The sequence below is a fragment of the Podarcis melisellensis genome (genome assembly GCF_964234715.1).
Source record: "Podarcis melisellensis genome assembly, chromosome: 5".
Lineage (NCBI taxonomy): Eukaryota > Metazoa > Chordata > Lepidosauria > Squamata > Lacertidae > Podarcis > Podarcis melisellensis.
Window position 1 is genome coordinate 24,559,117 of NC_138537.1, and position 22,202 is coordinate 24,581,318.

General features: G+C 43.9%; 2 protein-coding genes and 1 long non-coding RNA gene across 6 annotated transcripts in view; 2 read left to right on the forward strand and 1 right to left on the reverse strand.

Moving 5' to 3' along the window:
- RNF13 (ring finger protein 13) overlaps positions 1-1,311 on the reverse strand; it is a 46,402-nt gene extending 45,091 nt beyond the window's left edge. Inside the window, exon 1 of the mRNA XM_081911302.1 lies at positions 1,154-1,311. The gene's annotated coding sequence lies outside the window, so the exon portion shown is untranslated. The remainder of the gene's footprint in view (positions 1-1,153) is intronic.
- The window catches only part of LOC309369976, a 260,636-nt gene that overhangs the window by 132,478 nt on the left and 105,956 nt on the right, over positions 1-22,202 (forward strand). The window lies entirely within an intron of this gene.
- ANKUB1 (ankyrin repeat and ubiquitin domain containing 1) lies at positions 720-21,161 on the forward strand. Of its 4 annotated transcripts, none has more exons than XM_081911106.1 (7): positions 720-830; positions 6,533-6,709; positions 9,190-9,333; positions 11,725-11,941; positions 14,422-14,575; positions 15,536-16,465; positions 21,029-21,161. In XM_081911106.1, the coding sequence occupies exons 2-7, from the start codon at positions 6,620-6,622 to the stop codon at positions 21,126-21,128; spliced, it is 1,635 nt and encodes a 544-aa protein (XP_081767232.1). In that variant the 5' UTR covers positions 720-830; positions 6,533-6,619; the 3' UTR covers positions 21,129-21,161. The 4 variants fall into 4 exon arrangements, with proteins under 4 accessions (XP_081767232.1, XP_081767234.1, XP_081767233.1 ...); XM_081911108.1 differs by having other exon boundaries at positions 722-830; positions 14,461-14,575; XM_081911107.1 differs by lacking the exon at positions 720-830 and adding an exon at positions 853-983.

Consider the following 22,202-nt stretch of genomic DNA (forward strand, 5'->3'; position numbering starts at 1 on the left):
AAGCCCTGATAAATTGGTCCCAAGCCATTTATGACCTATCTCTAGCAGATAACAGGATGTGAAGGTAAACACTGCAGTATAATCCCATCATCTATTAGGCTGCACATCAATTTGGATGCACTCAATGCTAGCTTATGTTCCTTGAAATCATCAAGGAAAGCCTCACAAAGTATTACACAATTGTGGAACACACCCCAGCCTTGAGCACGGACACTCATGCATATACAATGCCGGCTTAGGCCACTAGCACCAGAATCAGGCTATGTGGGTGTGATTTGGGGGGTACACCTAAACAGCATGCTGGAAACAAAAGACATTTACAGGAGGAGGAGGAAGAGACCCATATTGAATTTCTAACCCACTTCATGATTCAGTACGTCCAAAGCACAGAACCGGGCAGCAAACGAGACTCGCACAGCTGAGTGCCGCGCAAGCAGCGGCTACCCCATGTCTGCTCCCCCATTTAGCAACGACTAAGAGGAGAGCGTGCAGGATATAGGCATCCCTGCACCTCCAGCTCAACCCCAACAGAGGCTCTGAAAAACCTAGGTCGCGTCATCACAAGCACCGGCTACATCACAAAACCCAGCTGACAAAACCACAAGCCGCCACCGCGAGCCCAGTTCCACCCCAGGTTAAGAACCAAGGCAAATGCAGCACACCTTTACATACCTGGCACGGGGCCGCGTTAATCAAGGGGAGCGATTTTAAGGCCGGCGCATCAGACGCTCTTTTGCGCAGACGAGCGTCTCGAAACCCGGCGCTGCCTTGCGCGAGTTTCGACCCAAAGCGCAAAAAGAAAAGAAGAGGAGGGAAACGAGAAGTTGAAAGTAAGGCCTTAAAAAGTGAAGTGCAACTTGCCAACTTGGCTCTTCCCGATTCCTGGGTTGTCAACACGCGCCCGCCCTTCGCCCCATTCAGACGTGCGCGTATGACACGTTTCTTTTTTTCCCCCTCGCGAAAGCGGGCTCTCGGTGGATCAGGTAGGTGAGGGGGGAAAGAGGCGGCAAAGGCCCGTGAAGGGCGAGAGGGTCCGTTGGGCTCTCCGAACGACCCCGCGCAGCAGACGCCGGAGCCGGCAGAGCCCCGAGCCTCCGGCGCCCGCTTCCTCTCAGCCCGGCAGGGGCGGCGGCGACGCCCGCCTCTCGCTTACCCGGAATCCGGAGGCAGAAGCCGGCGAGGGGAGAGCGGGGTTTGCCCAGCGAGGGAAGAGCTTCAGGCGGAATCCATAGTCTAAAGACCCCTCTCTCTCGTCCCCTCAGACGAAGCAGCGGCGGAAATCCCGCCCCGGGCGGAGAACGCGCCCACGCATAGGCGGAGAGGGAGAAGCGGGCGGCGGGGATTGGCCACTCCCGGATGCCCGTCGCAGGGGGGCGGACGGTGTTTTGCGCACGGATGCTCGCACGTGACGGCCGCCGGAGGGGGCGGGGCCCGGAGGGAGGAGGAGGAGGGAGGATGCGGCGGCTGGTCCTGGCAGGAGGCGTAATGGGGGCGAGGGCGGGTGGCCTCAGGAGCATAGATGTCAACTTTCCCCTTTTCTTGCGAGGAATCCTATTCAGAATAAGGGAATTTCCCTTTAAAAATGGGAAACGTTGACAGCTATGCTCAGGAGCCTGTATTAAAGCAAAATGATGGCATAAAATATACTTAGGTCATTTGTTCTATATACGATATTATGTGCTGGAATGAACCAGTTGCAAGGGATAGCAGAGCCTTTGAGCATGTGCAGAGTGGTTTTGGTTTGGTTTTGCCCTCATGAAGACAACCATCAGGAAGCCACGCTGGTCCCTCGACAATGCATGGGATGGAAGCCCTTTTTGCAGGAGGGAAAAGATGGATTAAGATGCAAAGAAAGAAAGACAGACGCACCTTTCGTGACAAGGCAAAGAAGTGAGAGAGGCAGTTGTTGAAGATGCTTCAAGTGCAGAATAAGGGATGGGAGTACTGGTAGAGTTTTGTGCAGGGGAGAAAAGCTAAGCGCTAATAATATAAAGGAAAACAAGCCAATGAGAGCTTCTGATAAGAGGAAACATCTCTGCAAGATGGAAGATACACATATTGTGCAGGGTGGGAAGCAAAAGGAAAGAAGCTCCGTGTGGTTTGGGAGTAGGAAAGAGAGAAAAGATGCTGCAAAATTAGGACTTCTGTTATACATCTATTATACATCTACATCCACCCCAGTTGGATGTAGATTTGACTAAATAATATTTGATGTCTACTCTGAAGTTACGCAAGAATAGTCTATGATTGTCATGCTAGCACTTTTCCGTATGAAGCCCTTAGAAATGATGTACAAAATGTAGCAGGAGGGGATAAATAACTTTTTCTTCTTTTCTTTCCATGCCTACCAGTCATACAAGAGGCTTTTAGGCAAGCCGTTACTAAACTTCCTTAGGTTCCCTCTCATCCCTTGACAGGAGTGATTTCTGGGGATCCAAGGTACATACTTTGGAGACCAGAGAACATATAGCTTACCTTGGCTTTCCCCAAGCCCAAAATGGCTCCCAAATAGTCTAGGCACACAAAGGATTAAAATAACCCTTTGAGGCTGATACAGATGCACCCAAAACCAATTTTATGAAGCTTATTACGAATTAAAGACAGTAAAAAGACAAATGGAAGCGACAAAATGTTGCTTCAGGAAAATAATAAAGAAAATGTTTTTAGTCTATTTTGCCTGTAGTAGCTACTTGCAAACCAACCTGGTCTCCTCACATGTAACATAGCAATGTAGATGCTCAAGTTGAGGGGCAAGGGGTTGTTCAGCATTTCACTTGCAGAAAAATACCTCTGGATACAAGCCACCCTATCTGCATACATTATGCAGATTATGCAGAGGCCCTTTTCAATGCAGCTGTTTCTATGAAATCAGTTCACACCTCAGGAAGGGGAAGACCAGCTTTGCCCCATCTATTGCTTGAATCAAGGAAGGGAGCTTCCTTCCTCTTTCACTGCCAGATATAACTCTGCTCCAGTTACCAGTTGCCGTGTGACTGCAGAACAGTTTAAGTACATTCTGAGTAAAAGATCACATGCCATTGTTATTACCATATCACTCCTTAGTCCTCTGACTTTCCCGTGGTGTGAACTGATTTCATAGAAAAGTAACAGCTCAGTTGAAAAGGGCCTTACATTATGCAGATAGGGTGGCTTGTATCCAGAGGTATTCTTCTGCAAGTAAAGCGTGTTTCCATCTCCAAAAGTTGGAGCCTCCAAATTTACACTAAGCCCCTTGAGCCATAGCACCCACTAAAAAGTTGATCTTGCAGGGGGGGGAGATCCTCTGATACATTATGCAAAGTGGTGCAGAGGCAGCAGTAGACAGGTGGATTGGTGAAAATAGGGAAGCCAGCCTTGTGTGAGCAGATGTGTTTTCTGTTTGTGCCAAAGCATTTATTTTTCCATTCAAGACATTGTGCTTGGTATGACAGCATTTTATAATTCTGTTGGATATATCGGTGCTGCCCATCAACATCTTTAACTGATCGTTCAGTTTTGGTAAAGAAAGTAGTAGTATGCATAGAAGTTCTCACTTGGTATTACAGTCGTCCGATGATAAAGCAAACCTGTGCAAACCAGCCTGATGACATTTTAAATGCCATTGGTGATTCAGGGTGTGACTGTGTGGTTAGGGCCCGATTCTTGCACCACCAGGAATCGCAGAAAGAGACTAACAGGTGACAGATGTAGGCTGTTATTGATCCTGGCAGTGATAACAAAGTTGCGTGAAGGTTATCTGACTACTCCTTGATTGTTACATAGGTTTTCGGCATAAATAGAGGTGTGTCCATACAGCATTTACATTTTCTGATTCGGTTCTTGGAGGCAAAACCTACATTGGGCAGAACTTTAATAGCGAAAGAGTACTATGCTTGAATGTAGAAGATCTGAATTCAGTCCTAGAAAAGGAGAAACGCCATGGCATATAGTATATATATGGAAAGGCAATATTCTCAACATAAAAACAAACAAATAGGGCCTCGTAACAAAATAATGTGTCGTATCTGTGGTGTGTGTGTGTGTCTGTGTTCAGATGGCATTTTATTCCATCTTCACAATGTTTCCTTACCTGTTCATATTCACATTTCACATGATTTTTCAGACAAATAAAAGCCACCTCTGGGAATCTACTGGCATCTAGTGAATGTGCATTGCTCATTTCTGTGCTAACTGTTACTAGACAAAAATCCAATGGCAACCCCATTGGCTCAGAAAAATGCTGGAATGTTGCATTGATTAAATTTGGGTCAGAATATTGGCATACAGTTTTTCCTGCCATTTAAAATTTAGCAGAACATGGAGTCATCAAAAAGCCACCATTCCATAACACAACAACTTACTGCAATACAAAAGGAACATTAGGTGGAGGAAGGCTGCTCTCGAAGTACCAGCTAACTTACTATTTTAGGAATTCTTAGCCACAAAATATTTTCTGTTTAAGATCCAGAACAGAGGATTTGCTGTGTTGCCCTGTTGCAGCAAAACCAACTAAGAGTCTGGTGTACAGACAAGTTGTCAAGCATTTCAATTGATTATATTTTATACATTTACAATTTAAACATATGCATGCCTCTTGAATTTCATTGTCTTTTGGCCATCTGATGATGAAGACGACACTTATTTATTACAGTTATCAGTCACTTTATTAAAAAAGAGTCTCAAAGCGACTTGACAGGATAGCATGCACAAATAAAAGCAATTTAAAACAAGAAAAAAATTAAAGCAATGAACAATACAAAGTACATAAAATGCTGATCTAGTGACATTAATAAGGATATGTCCTTTCTACCCCAGGAAAAGATGGGTACCACCATAGGAGCCTGAGTAAGCAAAAAGGCCTTAGAATGGCACCTGAGGACTGACAAGGATGGCACCAGGTGCTTCTCCCTGGAGAGATCATTCCACAGACGGGGTGAAGGGCGCCACTAAAGAAAGCCCATTCTTATGTAGCTACCTCTGCATCTCCTTTGAATGGCCTTTTGAAGGCACATGGAGAAGAAAACATTCCCCACCTCTAGTCCCATAAGTGCATCTGCAAGCATCCAACTAGGGATAACATGTCACACACCTAGTCCATGGCTCTAGTCCATGAAAGCTTTTGCCACAAAAGATTTGTTAGTCTTTATGGTGCCATAAGGGTGGCGCTGTGGGTTAAACCACAGAGCCTAGGGCTTGCCGAACAGAAGGTTGGCGGTTTGAATCCCCGCGACGGGATGAGCTCCCGTTGCTCAGTCCCTGCTCCTGCCCACCTAGCAGTTCGAAAGCACATCAAAGTGCAAATAGATAAATAGGTACCGCTCCAGCGGGAAGGTAAACGGCGTTTCCATGTGCTGCTCTGGTTCCCCAGAAGCGGCTTAGTCATGCTGGCGACATGACCTGGAAGCTGTACGCTGGCTCCCTCGGCCAATAAAGCGAGATGAGCGCCGCAACCCCAGAGTCGGCCACGACTGGACCTAATGGTCAGGGGTCCCTTTACCTTTATGGTGCCATAAGTGATGTATGGAAGTGAGAGCTGGACCATAAAGAAGGCTGATCGCCAAATAATTGATACCTTTGAATTATGGTGCTGGAGGAGACTCTTGAGAGTCCTGTGGGCTGCAAGAAGGTCAAATCTATCCATTCTTAAGGAAATCAGCCCTGAGTGCTCACTGGAAGGACAGATTCTGAAGCTGAGGCTCCAATATTTTGACCATCTCGTGAGAAGAGAAGACTCCCTGGAAAAGACCTTGATGTTGGGAAAGATTGAGGGCACAAAGAAAAGGGGATGACAGAGGACGAGATAGTTGGACAGTGTTCTGGAAGCTACTAACATGAGTTTGACCAAACTGCGGGAGGCAGTGGAAGACAGAAGTGCCTGGCATGCTCTGGTCCATGGGGTCACGAAGAGTTGGAGACGACTAAACAAACAAACCTGGTGCCATTAAGACATGCCTTTCCCAAGCTTGAAATAACACAGGGATATTAAATAGTTCTTTGCCCAGTTCTCATGCACTTGCTTTTCAGATACCTATAGTTTCAAGCGATTAAGCTGTCTGATCCTTATTGGGGGGGGGGTTGGGGGGAGAGTACAGTTGGCTTCTGATCCAAACTGGTGGAGCTGGCTTATAAAGTTGTTATGGTAACATGAGTGCTGAGATTAGATTTATTTACAGAAAGTGCAAAGCTTACCATAAGCAATAAAATAAACACCAGACTCACTTATGTTCTGGCGCTCTGTGGTTTGAGAAGTGCCTGTTGAGCAAATACGATGGGTGTGATTAGCTTGGAACATGCATGCACATGCCTTGATCAATACGTGGTTTGCTGGTTTAATTAAGTTTACGGGTTGGAAAAGGGAACATTTTTTTTTGCTGTTCAGTGCAGCCTGGGAAACAAATTCCGCTCATTGTTTCCTGCAGGGTCTACACTGCCTGCTTGAGCCTGGGTTTTCCAGGCTGCCTTTTGGCTTTTGGGAGGTGGGGGCAGGGTGGGATGTGCACATTTTGCTTGGATGTTTACAGCCTGCTTTAAATAGTTTTTCTTTTGCCTCCAGTGTGGAGATAAGATTTGCATCTGACATGGAATTTGATGGAGTAGAAAGACGTTGGAGGCGTTTCTAAGAAGCTCCCCCCCCCCCAAAATGAGGATTTTCATCGCTTTTGAAGGACTTTGGGAATCCTTTGACATTTCATCAGAGAACACAGTGAAAGATCTAAAACTGATGATAAAGGTAAGGGCTTGGCCAAGTTGCTTCGTTCTCTATTATTTTGATTTTAAGTGCTTGTGAGAATCTGAATCAGATAATATTCATTGCCAAAATGAAACTTCTGAGGAACGTCTTCCTACGCGCTGGGTTCTTTTAAAAAAAGGAGAGTTCTTTGTGTGTATGTGTTATGTATGTTTCTTTTGTCTGTTTTAATGTTTGATGTAGCAAAACGAATTAACATCAGTTTAAAAAAAATAAAAATTTCAAGAGTCTGGTTTAAATTTATATTATCTGTTTTTATATTAGAGTATAATATTTTACATTTTAATCCATCTGATTAGGGCTGCATATACACCATACATTTAAAGCACATGACTTTAAAACCTTGGGAACTGTAGTTTTTAAGGGTGCTGGGAATTTATCCCTGAGGGGTTAACTACAGTTCCCATAATTCTTTTTGGAAGAAGTTATGTGCTATAGATGTGTATTAAATATATGGTGTGAATATGACCTCAGCTTCACTAGGTGGTTTTGAATCTGCATATATTTTCATGAGGGATGGTTAGAATAGTCTCTCTGAGGGATGAAAGCTGAGTAGACAAACTTAAATAACTAAGGGCTCTGCTGTCTTGTAAGGTTCAGCTAAACCCTTCCAGTTGCAGTATGCAAAAGAGAAAGTTTAAATTTGGGTACAAGGATTTATGTATTTTGGCACAACCACCAAACACATCTGAGGGGGGCTTCAGATTCACTCCAGGGCACTGTAAGTCAATATGAAACAACACAAAATAAAAATAGAGTTCAATATGTTTTAATTTATCAGAGTTTTGATCCATTTTTACTATTAAGTATGTCCCATTGAATTATAAGGTGCTTATCCTCAAGTAAGTGTGCATAGGATTGCAACCCAAACACGTTTACGGTCCAATAGTATGAATGTTTACTTGCAAGTATATCCCAGTGAATTCAAAAGGACTCTTGTTCTCCATCAGGGAAATAAAACTGAGATAGATAGATATATTTTAAAGCCTATTATAACCTCAAGCCATGAAGAACAGCATGAGAGAACCTGGTCCTGGTCCTGGTAAACAGAGCACAGGATCTGGCACTGAGTTGGGATAAGCAGCTTGTGGCCTCCCAGATGTTATCGGGCTACAACTACCATCTTAACTGACTGTTGACCATGCTAGCTGGGGCTGATGGGAGTTGGAGTCCACTGGCGTCGGGAAGGTTGCCGGCTGTCCACCCCACACTAAGTGTCCCCCTACTGCAATGGGACCCCTTACACCAGTGTTTCTCAAACTTGGATCTCCTGCTGGTTTTGGACTACAACTCCCATCATCCCTAGCCAGCAGGACCAGTGGTCAGGGATGATGGGAATTGTAGTTTAATAAACAGCTGGGGACCCAAGTCTGGAAAACACTGCCTTACAGTCTCTAATACTGGGCTCAGGCCCTGCCTCCTGTACTGAAGCAACAAGTCATTGCCAAATGCTATGTGGGTTAGTCCACATAGCTGTGGAGGAGGCAAGGATGGTGAGGGGGTGGGATCCACATAAATACTTAATTCCCAATTTAATAGGAAGCTTGCATTATACTGAACCACACCAGCGGTCCATTTAGCTCAGCATCATCTACACCAAGGTGGAGAACCTCGGGTCCAGCGACCAACTGTGTTCCTCCAGACCTTTCTGTCTGGCCCTCAGGGCTGTGACAACCCCTTGTTTGCGTGGATGGAGGATATGCATGTGGATGAATGCAGAGAGACTTTTGCAGGGTTAGGATGCAAGTCTGCTGTAGAAAGGTCCAAGGCACATCCATGGCTCCACCCACTTCTGCCTCTCGCCCTGCCCACTGCTGCAATGCGGCCCCCGGAAAGTTGCCTGCCAGGGAAGGTGGCCCTCAGGCTGAAAATGCTCCCCACCCCTTGTCTACACTGACTGTCAGTGAGCCTCTGATTTTTTAGACAGAGATGCCAGGAACTGAGCCTGGGAAAGGTACCGTATTTTTCGCTCTTTTCCCCCTCCAAAAATTAAGGGGAAATGTGTGTGCGTCCTATGGAGCGAATACAGGCTCCTTGGCTTCAGCGATAGCAACACGAAGCCTCCGAAGCGCAGAGGGAGCACTCCCTCCGCACTCTGGAGGCTTCGTGTTGCTTTCGCTGAAGCCTGGCTTCAGCAGAGAGGGAGAGCTGCACAGCGCCCCTTCAGCCAAGCGGGAGGAGAAATGGAAGGGGCTCCGTTTCTCCTGCCGCTTTGCTGAAGGGACGCTGAGCAGAGAGGGGGAGAATTTTTTCCCCTTGTTCTCCCTCTCTAAAGCTAGGTGCGTCCTATGGTCGGGTGCGTCCGTCCTATAGAGCGAAAAATACGGTACTTTGCACTTAGCAATAGGCCTTCCCTGTAGCTCCCTCAGTGGTGAGTATTGACTTGAACACTAACAGGTTATTTGCCCTGGATATAAGTGTTTACGTCTATCTCTAAAATAATAATTTCCTCCCCCTTTAAGGATTATTTTCACGTTCCTCTCTCGGAAGATAAGCAAGGCAGGCGGTATTTGGAGCTAATTTATGCAGGAGCAGTGTTAAAGGACAGCTGGATACTTGCTGATGTAGGCATATCAGTTTCATCGACCATCAAATGTGTCGTTAAGGTATAGTACCGGTTTTAAAACAAACAAACCTAGGCTGCCTAATTAGCACGGAAAGTCTCCATGCATGCCGATTTCCTCACTAAATTATAAATCTTGGGCTAGGATCACTCAGCAGGAATCAAAAGCACCTGATCTTCCACTGAGATGCAGTCGCCTTCGGATAATGATGGCAGGAAAGCGCTAATGCAAGGAGAGTTAAACCTTAGGCTGGGTACACAGCAAGGTGTTTGCAGCACAAAAATATGCCTTTTCTATCTGGAATTGTACATGCTTATCCTCAGCGTTTTGCTTTCAATCTGGATTGATTCTAGACCCTGCCATCCACAAGCATGGGTGTGGCTTCTTGATATTCCTTTGAAAACCCTCCCCTTGATTGAGTTATTATCCACACCTAGTCCTCCCTGCACATGTCCTAGGTGAAAGAGGAAGGAGGTGGCGATTGTGACCTAGTTAGATGCCCACCCACTATGTCATTGGGCAGTTATGTATACACACCCTGTTGCCAGGGCTGTCGACACTTGTTTTCAAAAGAACGCTGTGTGGGGTAATCTATGGTGACCTTTTGGAATGAAACCAGTTTCTCAATACTTGCTTTCCAGGGGCAGGAAAATACGCAACAGATCTTGATTGTGTGTGGCCTACGTTGGGGTGAGGGGAATACTCAGTCTCCACTGATTCTAGAATAAAATGTCACATGTACACAGACTTTAGCCTCACACTGATTTTTAAGGAACTTTGACTGCACAACACACACACCATACACTTCAATTCCTGCAAAGAATCATGGGGACTGTAGTTTACTCTTTGCAGAGCTATCATTCCCAGCACTACACTTCCCAGGATTCTTTGGGGGGGGGGAGTCCTGTGTTTTGGATGTATGGTATGAGCACAGCCTTTGAAAGATTTCAAGGCTCTCTTTTAAAATGCAAAACCTTGAATATTCCGTATTGCTTAGTATCCCGTATCTTATACATTCTGTAGTTCTTCAGAAAAATGGAAACGATAGATCTGTACAGAAAGTACATTAATATGGTAGCCAGCTCCTTGCCTGGATGTCAGTGCCTGTGATATCTGAAAGGATGTTCTGCCTCAAACACTGTTCCTCTTTGCCCCTACCTGCTGCATCCAGCAGTATGCTTGTTGTTGTTTAGTCGTTTAGTCGTGTCCGACTCTTTGTGACCTGGTGGCGGCGGCAGCAGCAGCAGCAGTAGCAGTGCCCTGAATCAGTACCAGGTGACTTGTAATCCGCCATTTAGATTTCACCCAATGCCCAGAGCAATTCCACCCCCTCTCATTTTGAAGCTGATATGCAAACAGAGAGAATTTCTGAATTCAGCTTGGCTGTGGTTTGAGAATCCTGAAACAATTTATCCCAGGTCGCTTTGTTTTCTCAGTTTGAGAGTTAGTTTGCCAGAATTTTTTATTGTTCCTGGCACAGCATTACTAAGATCACTGAAGATGAGAACAAAGCATAGAACATTGAGAGCCACAATTCTCTGCCCAGTTACCTAGGAATGCAATCCTCTGATCTCAGTTGGAGTAAACAGAATTGAACTGAAAAAGGACTGTGCTCATATTGGGGCATCTACAGAGATGGAGAAACATAGCCAGACATTGTTCTCTTGGCCTGGAAATCCTATATTAGAAACCATTATTTCCATTCAACAGGACCTTTAATCGTGACAAGTGTTCTACAAGTCCTGTTTCGTTTTCTCTCTGAACACCTCTACTTTGTGAGGTAGGTCAGTGGTTATTCCTATTTCACAGGTGGGAATGAAGGTTGCAAAAGAAGGACTTGCACTAAGTTGTAACTAGGCTGATCTGGGCTCACTGGAAGGACAGATCGTGAAGCTGAGGCTCCAATACTTTGGCCACCTCATGAGAAGAGAAGACTCCCTGGAAAAGACCCTGATGTTGGGAAAGATGGAGGGCACAAGGAGAAGGGGACAACAGAGGACGAGATGGTTGGATAGTGTCTTCGAAGCTACAAACATGAGTCTGACCAAACTGCGGGAGGCAGTGGAAGACAGAAGTGCCTGGCGTGCTCTGGTCCATGGGGTCACAAAGAGTTGGACACGACTAAATGACTAAACAACAACAAAGGCTGATCTGGAATTCAAATCCAGCTCTTTGTATATAGGACAGTGCTAGGTGTTCATATCTTCCTGTATCTCCCCACTGTAGAGATTGTATATTAAATTGAATGGAATTTTATAACAAAACTGATTGTTGCTGTTGTGGGCTATAGCATCATCCACAAGACCACATTCTATGCATTAGGAATGGATGCCCGCATGTTTTATAGTCAGAATTCTTCATGGGCTATAAGCACAATTTTACAAAGGATATTACCACTGGAATATTGATCTCATTGTTGGGTTTCCTTTCCAGGAAGAAGATAAGCCAGTTTTCTATGTTTACAATGCTGTCACTTGTGAAAAAATGCCCATCATGGGGAAGACTTATCTCCTGGGGTTAAAGGTTTCCCAGCTCAAAAGCCTGGTAACCCTGAAGTGCGGCTTTCCAAACAGCATTTATTGTCTCAGGACGCCAGAGGGCAGAGAGATGTACGACTGCAATACCTTGAGTGATTATCAGTTAGATATAGGTATTAAGACTGTTTGTGGGTTTTTATCTACTCCCATGTGATAACATAGATCTCCAGACTTTTCTAGAAATATTTGAACTTAAGAAATAGGTATCATTTTGGACCGTTTTCTTGAATAAAAATATTTTGTGTGTATGTTGGACAACACCATATTTTGCAATATTATTGGGCCTTCCCACGAGTGCCTTCTTAACATCTGCAAGTGATATAGAGTATTTGGAAATGTTAAGACGAAGAAAGCTGATAAAAAGCTAGTTAAGTTTAACTTTTTATAGAACCATGCAGTCAGATAATTCAGCCTTTGTTCAGAGATACTGTTGCTGCAATTTGCACATTAAAAAACAACAACACTTTGTAGCAAGCAATCTATATATCTAAGTAGCCTATGAAACGACCAAGACATTTGAAAGGAAGCATTGTTGATACACTGGTTTGCCTCATAGAAAAGCAAAATAAGTAGTCATAGAGTAAGGCTGCAAGCCTATGCTCACTTACCAAGCTGTGAAGCCCATTGAACTCTGTGGGGTGTAATTCTGAGCAAAGATATATGTATAGAATTGCAGTGTAAGGCTACAGTCCAGTGCATACCACTCAACTATCCCATTTTAAGCGGGGCATTCCAGAAGGCATCTGATCCCAATCCTGTATGTCCCAGTCCCATGCTCTGGCCGTGCCAGAGTGCAGGACCGAAACATTGGTGTATTTTTTGCTTCCGTGCTGTGATGCGAGTCAATTGGCTCACACCCGAACACGGGGTCAAAAAACGACAACCCAGAAGCAAAACCCACCTTTTCCCCTGCTCTTCTCACTTCTTCTGACCTGACACTTCTGGAAGCCAGTTTCCGGAAGTACGTCTGCAGTGCTGGCAGAGGAGGAAGAGGTGGCAGGCCAAGGGAGGAGGGCAGGGAGTAGGAGCAGCGTGAGCGAAGGAGAGCAGAGATGGCTTGGGCAGGTAGCGCCAGGATTGGGTTGGTGAGCGAGCGAAGGAGTACAAAGGTGGGACAGGTGGGATGGTGGGGGCAGGGGTGTCCTGCTTTGCCCTCCAATAATTTTGGAATGTATGCCATTGTACGCTCAGCAGAGAAGCCATTAAACATACAGTGGTACCTCGGGTTAAGTACTTAATTCGTTCCGGAGGTCGTTCTTAACCTGAAACTGTTCTTAACCTGAAGCACCACTTTAGCTAATGGGGCCTCCTGCTGCTGCCACGCCACCGGAGCCCGATTTCTGTTCTTATCCTGAAGTGAAGTTCTTAACCTGAAGCACTATTTCTGGGTTAGCGGAGTGTGTAACCTGAAGCGTATGTAACCTGAAGCGTATGTAACCCGAGTAAGTAAGCGTATGTAAGGAAGTAAGTGTATGTACTTACTTCCACAGAAACCTGCATATAAACTGGCTGCAAGATGTACAAAATGTCATGGAATTCTACTCAGTATTGATCCAGAGTAGATTCCATTGTATAGTTAGCAGAGTAACAACTTAAACATGTTGCAGTATTCCCAAAAATAGACCAGAAGCAATTAATATTTCATCCAGCAGAGCTTTATTGGTCACAAATCCAATACATTCAGGACTGGCACTGTTGATAAAAAATCCAGTTGCAGCAGACTTAACTTAAACTTACAAGAACTTATAATAAGTCTAAACCTTCACTCTAAGCATACTATGTACATAACACCACACCAGACGGAAGAGAGATAGAAAGAGAAAGTGAAACCCAGGCTTCTTCTGGCCCTACTTTTATAGTCAGCATGACCATGACAGAAAGAGATAAGAGACGCCAGTTTAAGTCGGCTGTGCTCAGCTTCTCTGAAGGAATAACCTAAACAAGAACCTTCTGCTTGTTTCTTTGACACAGAAAGAAACCTTCCAGAACACCTTCCTCATGAACTAAGACTACAGGAAATATCTCTGCACATCAGATCAATACTTTCTGTACAAAAAAATGCAAACTAACACAAAGAGTATACCATACTGGCCTGAATATTAGCCTCACTTTTTTTTCCAAAATCCGACTCTGAAAAGTTAAAGTGTAGCTTAAGTTTGCAATCTTACAAAAATTGGCTTTTACGATATTGCTGCTGAAAACAGACATACGGTAAAACAGAATGGGTGTGAGTGCCTGCAGAATTTAAGGGAGTGGTTTATATTTGGGTATTGTCTCTCCCCCCCCCTTGAATTTTAAAGGTGCGGCTTATCTTTGGATACAGCTTATATTCAGGCCAATACGGTATTAACGTTTCCCAACCTGATGCTCTCTCAATGTTTGGAGTGAAGCTCCCATTGGCTATGCTGGCTGGGGCCGATGGGAGTTGTAGTTCAAAGCATCTGGAGGACTTGCAGGTCGGGGAAAGCAGAACTATATAGAATTCAAATAGGACACTTCGGTTGTGATGACATCTAACAACAGTTCCCGCCAGCAAATTATCTTGTGAAACGTCTATTGTAATATATGAGATTTTAAAATTTTCACGAAAAAGCTAGAAGCAGAGCAAAGGACTGGAACTTTCTGTTGGCAGGCACAACTCTTCACCTGGATGTTTGGGATGGATGGAAAGAATTCCTGACTGGATGTCTCTTAGGAAACAAGCCCAAGGTCCAGCGCTATCTTTCAAAGGAAGAACCAGTGCTCAGGTACAATCAATTTAAAATAATAGTTAACTTTATAAAGAGGTTTTCCATTTGAGACCGAGACGGTCAGTTTCAAAATGCCCCTCCCCTTAAAGAAAAAAAATTATTTGACCTAGGTTCTAATCTTGCTTTGATACCTTAATGAAAGGTGCTTCTCAGGCAAATTAGGTGCCTCCTTCATGGATTGCAAATGGAGGGAGGGAGAGAAACAAAAACAAAATGTAACCCCCCAAACTACTTACCGTAGGACTCAGCTAGACTGGTAAAGAAAAAGCCTTTTATATGCGTTGTATATGTGATATAACATTGTACCACCAGATGGAGATGTGCAGTCCCATTTTTCTCTACCCATTTTCCCTGTTTAAATTCACAACGCTTTAAACTGAAACACTTCTTTGGTGTGTCTAGATCCAGCTTTAGATGGAGCTTGATCTGCACAGCCCTAGTGAGCGGTTGCTTTTACAGTCAGAAGCAATCTGCCCAGACGCTGAGGTCCAGTGCCAAGGGCCTTCTGGCAGTTCCCTCACTGAGAGACGCAAAGCTACAGGGAACCAGGCAAAGGGCCTTCTCGGTAGTGGCACCCGCCCTGTGGAATGCCCTCCCATCAGATTTCAAAGAGATAAACAACTACCTGACATTTAGAAGACATCTGAAGGCAGCCCTGTTCAGGGAAGTTTTGAATGTGTGACATTTTAATGTATTTTTAATCTTTGTTGAAAGCCGCCCAGAGTGGCTGGGGAAACCCAGCCAAATGGACGGGGTACAAATAATAAATTATTATTATTATTATTATTATTATTATTATTATTATTATTTACTTTTATTCAGGGATTTTCAGACTCATGACTTAAAAAAAAATTGTTACATTATCCTCTCTCTACTGCATGTCTAACTATGATTTTTGCAAAGGACTTGTTTTACTTTTCACTACTCATTCATGTTCTCTCTCTCTCTCTCTCTCAGATATCAAAAGAGGGTAGCTCTTTATATGGCAGCCTTTTTCGGGCACCTCCAGCTTTTGGCGTGGCTCCTGAAACAGGGTGTGAAACCCACTGAACCAGTTGGCATACATCCCTATCGAGAGTGGTGTCACGAAAACAGCCAGCCAGATGTCACAAACTGTCCAGTTCATGCAGCTGCTGAAGCAGGCCAACTCATGGTTCTGAAAGCCTTTGTCAATTACAGTGTCTTATGCCTGGAATGCCAGAACTCTGCCGGACAAACTCCCTTGCAGCTATGTATCCAACACAGACACAAGAACTGTGTGCTGTATTTAGTCACCAAGATGTGGTCCGTGGTTTCTTACCCTAATTCCTCCCTTCCCATGAAAATCTACATCAAGTTAAAACTGTGGCTGCTTAAGGCTCAAAATAACATCTGTACGAAGAAGCGGCGCAAGAAGACATCAGTCTTCAGGACTAGGGTTGGGGACATTGTCCTTGTGGATGGTTTCACAGAGCCCAAAATGACTTCCAAAAGTTTTTATTCGGCCACAGTCAAGGGCACAGGCCGCAGAGGCTATGAACTACCAAACATAAACTCTCAGTTCCAGCGCGGGCAGGGTGACTGGTGCTTGACGATTTCAAAGGGGTACCTAGGGACAAATGTCAAATTGCCCCTGGTAGCAGATGCATACAACAATGCTAATGCGGGCAGACTGGCACAGAAAAATAATGCTAGGCGGAAGATTCTGCACATTAGCAGTGAAGAAAATATGGACCAAAATATGTGTTTAGCAAGAGTTCCTCTACCCGCTGTCTCTGTTGTCAAGCCTGTTTCTCGTTACTCCATCTCCAATGCAAAAATTCTGCTCAATTCTTCTGTCAAGTCTTTTTCAGAACACAGTGGAAGATCACCGAGGGAGAATGCAATCTACTGCTTAGCCATAGCCAGGTATGTTTATCTTTGTTCTTACCAAGGGTGGGCAGTGCACCCAGAAACACCCCAGTCTGAAAGGCAGCACACTATTGGGGTTGTATCCTTTTTGATTCTGCCCCCACCCCACCGTCAAAACTGAATAAAATAAAAATAAATAAAAAGTGACATTTTTAAAGTACATGGCTTCCCCCAAAAGAGTCCTGAGAACTGTACTTTACCCCTTGCGGGGCTATAATTCTCAGCAACTTTGATAAAATAGGGTTCTTTGAGTAAAACATCTTCTTTAAATGTGTGTTAGGTGTGCTTTTGAGGACATGGGTGGCGCTGTGGTCTAAACCACTGAGCCTTGGGCTTGCTGATCAAAAGGTTGGCGGTTCAAATCCCCGCGACAGGGTGAGCTCCCGTTGCTCAGTCTCAGCTCCTGCCAACCTAGGAGTTTGAAAGCATGTCAAAGTGCAAGTAGATAAATAGGTACTGCTCTGGCGGGAAGGTAAACAGCATTTCCGTCCACTGCTCTGGTGTCGGTGTCGGTGTGCCAGAAGCGGCTTAGTCATGCTGGCCACATGACCCAGAAAAACTGCAGAGTGGACAAACGCCGGCTCCCTCGGCCTGTAAAGTGAGATGAGTGCCGCAACCCCAGAGTCGTTTGTGACTGGACTTAACTGTCAGAGGTCCCTTTACCTTTTAGGTGTGCTTTAAAGGCATATGTTTTATGCATTTTCCTGATCTGCCACAATATATTTTATCCCATCGATTCACCCAAGTCTATGTACCTTTCCAGTAAGAAAATGCACTGATCTTCTTTACAGTTTTATTTAACATTTACCTCCTGTATTTCTATGGTGAGCACAGCAGTCAACTTAAGAAATTTCCTGGAAATAAGTTCCATCTAGCCATTAATCATAGTAGGATATCGCTTATTGGAAACAATGGGACATACTTCTCGATAGATATGTGTAAGATTAGGACCTAAATCATAAAACAAAAGCACTAGAAAAAGCGAGATACCATCAACCATACAGTTGTGAAGTATCATAAAAACAGCACAGCATCCAACAGAGAAAACATGCCAGCCTGGACTGTGAATTGAAAACACCTGTCAACATAAAATGTGCTTGATCTTAAGAATCTTCTGAAAAGAGGGGGCCAGATACACCTGATTTGGCAGGGTGTTCTACAACTAAGGCACCACAACTGAAAAGGCTGGGCTGTCAGGATCTCATCCAACTCAGATCCTGGGGAGAGCTGTTCAGAGAAAGAGGCCTGAGGTCTCACAGAGAACTCTGTTCATCTGAACACCTGTTGGGACCTACAGTAGGTTAAAAGCAGCCTGAGCAGCCCCATCTCAGGGATGCCTCACTTCTACACCCCTGGCCTTATTTTTTGGAGTATGTACCCTGTGCTGAAATCAGTTGATATAACACAGGACTGAAGTTTTTTTAAAACAACAACAACAACAATTAAATACAGTGGTACCTTGATTCTCAAACTTAATCCGTTCTGGAAGTCCATTCCAAATCCAAAGCATTCCAAAACCAAGGCGTGCTTTCCCATAGAGAGGAATGCAAAACGGATTAATCCATTCCAGACTTTTAAAAACAACCCCTAAAACAGCAATTTAACATGAATTTTACTATCTAACAAGACCATAAAATGAAAGCAATAATCAATGTACTGTACTATAAAATAAGTAAGACAGTATTGTAGATGATAAAAAAAAAAATTACCTGCACTGATGATAGCCATTCTTTGGATGGGGGGCCTTTATCCATTTCCACAGTCACACAATCAATCAATCAATCAATCAATCAATCAGTAGCTGAACTGGGTTCCACACAGTCACAAAAACAAATTAATTGAAAAAGCCTCAAAAACAAAAACGCAAAATAAATACCAAAAACAAAAGTGCCAACCTTAATCCGTCTTGGAAGTCCGTTTGACTTCCAAAATGTTCAAAAACCAAGGTGCATCTTCTGATTTGTGCAGGTGCCCCAGAAACAGTAGCCGACAACTGCATTGGATGTTCAGCTTCTGAAAAACATTTGAAAACCAGAACACTTACTTCCAGGTTTTTGGCGTTTGAGAATCAAGGTACCACTGTAAATGAAGTCTGCAGCTTATTTAACAAATGCATGACAGCTGGATCTGACTCAGGGTCTGGGTAGGCTACTTTATTCTGAGAAAAAACACAGAATACATAATCTCCCTCTCTTAAAGATTTTATTTTTAATTGCATATGCAAGAGAGAAATGCAGGTGCAGTAACTGAATCTTCTTTATTAGCTGTAATATTTATTTGGGGGAGATTCCTACAAAAGGGTGTCTTGGATAGACTTGAGAGTGAGACTCTCGCTGATGAATGCATACTGCCACCATGTGGTGGAAGTGATTTAAGCAATAGTAACCCTGGTGTTTCCATCTGAAGAAAAATACCTTTATGCAGCTACAAGCTAAAGGATGGTAGGAAACAGCAGGAAACTGCTGAGTAAGCTGACAGCTGCTAAACCCTCCAGGGAAATAAAACAAGCAAAGAACTGGGTAATAAGCGTAGACAACATATAAAATGGAAGAGACTGATCTGCATCAAATGATGACCCAAACCATGGTTTTAGGTTAGGCTGATTGGGAAACAACTATCATCTACCTTGGCTTCTACATAACACCTGAAGTCTGGGAACAGTGGCTTGTTCTAACCAAAGGGAGTTAAAACCAAGCAAGAATCATACTGTGATTTCAGTTCCTGGATTGTTTACTTACTGAGGACATTGTTGTTGTTTAGTAGTTTAGTGACCCCATGGACCAGAGCATGCCAGGCACTCCTGTCTTCCACTGCCTCCTGCAATTTGGTCAAACTCATGCTAGTAGCTTCAAGAACACTGTCCAACCATCTCGTCCTCTGTAGTCCCCTTCTCCTTGAGCCCTCAATCTTTCCCAACATCAGGGTCTTTTCCATGGAGTACTGAGGACATATCTACCTACATTTCCATGATGGACCTTTTAAGAGCCATACTGTTCACCAGTGGATTTTCCAGACCAACACAGGGATCTTTATTAGCAAGGGGAAGGAGGGCCAGAGGCAGATGCTTTCTGACATTCCTAGGCAGCCCAAAGGTCCATCTATTCCAGAATACAACCATATACCTATGAGAAGTCTACAAGCATGACATGAGTGTAATTGCCCTCTTCTGGTTATGGTCACCAATAATTGTTATGCAGAGGTATATTGCTTCTGGAGGCAATACAGTCATATCTCGGGTTGAATATGCTTCAAGTTGAGCGTTTTCAGGTTATGCTCTGCAGCGACCCGGAAGTAAGGGAACGCATTACTTCCGGGTTTTGCCGCTTGCGCATGTGCAGACGCTCAAAATGACGTCATGCGCAGAAGCGGCAAATCACAACCCGTGCACGCGCAGACCTGGATTGCGTTCCCTTCTAGTTGTGAACTGGGCTTCAGAACGGATCCTGTTTGCATCCAGAGGTACCACTGTATAGCTATTATGACTTGTAGTCATTTGATGTCCTCCATGAAGATATGTTTTGCCCTAGTTTAAATGATTAGAGATTTCTGCAGCATAATCTGTGCCCATCTTAGGCGAAAGGTAAAAACTGTTATCACTGCTGTGGTCTGTGGTCTCTCTTTGATGATGCATGAAGCTGAAACAGCCTAATGTTTGCCATGGAAGTTTCCTGAAATAGTCTCCATGTGATAATCAGTCCCTATCTGACCACCGTATTTAGAGTCGTATAGGAGTGGGGATCCTGTGGCCCTCCAGATGTTGTTTGCCTGCAGCTTCCACATTCCTGATCATTGGTCATGCTGGCTGGGGCTGATGGGAGTTGAGAGTTGAGCATCTCATAACACATCATGTAGCAAAACTGTTTCCATACTGCGTCACCTCAAGCTGCAAGTGGGGAATTAATAAGTCTGAATGTTTTCCCCATTGGAAATGGGGTGGAATCCTGCACACAGGAAACCAACAAATCGTGGAGGTTGCTCCTAGACACTTTCTGTGTTCGGTAAGTTATGAGGCAATGTAGGCTCCAGTTCCCATCAGCCCCAAGCAGTACGGTCTACGATCAGGGATGATGGGAGCTGTAGTCCCAACAACACCAGGATGGCTGCAGACTAGCCCCCTCAGCATTAAGCCTTTGGTTTAATCACTCTGGGTTTGTCTCTTACAGAAACAAACCCTAAATACATCTGAATGTAAATATTCACATTTATCCCTTTATCACCTTGCCTCTTTTTCCGCTTTCCCCCCTGGTATCTCTCCCTCTGGATAAATTCCAATTGCAGTCCCTTTGGGGCAAGGAATTATAATTTTGCTTAAGTTAATTTGCAAAGCTCTACGTACACCTACAGTACTACATAAATAAAAATAGTATGAGATGGAAATGCATCAACCGGCTATAGCATTACTACATATTTATGTTTCCTTGATTTAAATATATTTAAATATATATATTTAAATATATATTAAATATATATATTTAAAACTAGGTGTGATATGTACTTATTCTCTGCTTTTTCTTTGACAGCGAAAAGTAACATACATCATATCTAAATCTTCTATTGCAGTGCATTTAAAGAGAAACCTTGGCTCGAACAACTTGGCATTGCAAGAACCCTGGCTAAAAAAAGCATATACAAACCTGTGTGCTTACCAGCCTCCATTTGAAAGAAGCATTTGCTGGAGATGATCCATCTTGAAAAGTTTGCTGATAATTTTAAGCTATATTTCCCACCCCACCAAATTACATACAAAGAGGATTACATCATGGAATATTAATAAGACAGATATATTCAAAATGTAATATATAATTTGTGACTGTACATTTTTGGCTCTTAGTGTCAGGCACTGTTAATTGACAGGCCTTGTCAGCATGCTACTTTACATAAATTTCATCTGAGGGGAGTAGATTGAGAGGGAATCATTTTTGAAGGCTAGTAAGTTGGAACTGACAGCTGAACTCCCCCCCCCCCAAGGACTGAAGTCTGTTTTTTAAAAAAACTAATTGCAGGGGTTTTTTAATGCATCAAATAAACCTATACAAAGTTGACGAAGACTTGCTTATATAAAAAACAAAATTAGTTAAAAACTGAAGAGTGAAGCCTCAAAAGAGAGTGCGTGTGATTTTCACCTTGAAGCCTTTGGATAATGAGGACTATTTTCAGACTATCCAGTGTACTCAATGTGTACAACAGGTGCTGTCTTTGGAGAATTGGATTGAGGGTTAAATTTGTAGATTAAAATTGAAAGCTTCTGTCTCATGTGTGGGAGAAATACAAAAAGTATATGGGCTGTGAAACCTTTCTAGGAGAGTAAAAGCACTTGCACATTTTGCAGCTTACTGAATCTTAGAAATTAAGCAGTTGTGGCTTTTTATCTCCTTTTTTGTTGTCTCTGACCTCTTAACCACTGTTGTACAGAATGAACCACACATGTATAGTAAGATAAACAAAAAAGGTCACATTTGGCTACAGAAGGAGCCCAAGCTTGGTGGAAGAATTCAGGTCCCACATGCAGGAGTCCTAGGTTTGAATCCAGGGTACAACCCCAAAGAAAATATTTCTTGGGGGTTGTGGGTGTCTCCACACTTAGCCACACCTGAGCCAATCAGCAGAAATATGGTCCCTGTATGGAGCTCACCTAGGGGCAGCTGTGGGCAGGATTCTTACACTGCAGGGAGTTGGATTAGATGATCCTTGGGGTCCCAACTCTACAATTCTGATTCCATGGGCCAAGCTGCCA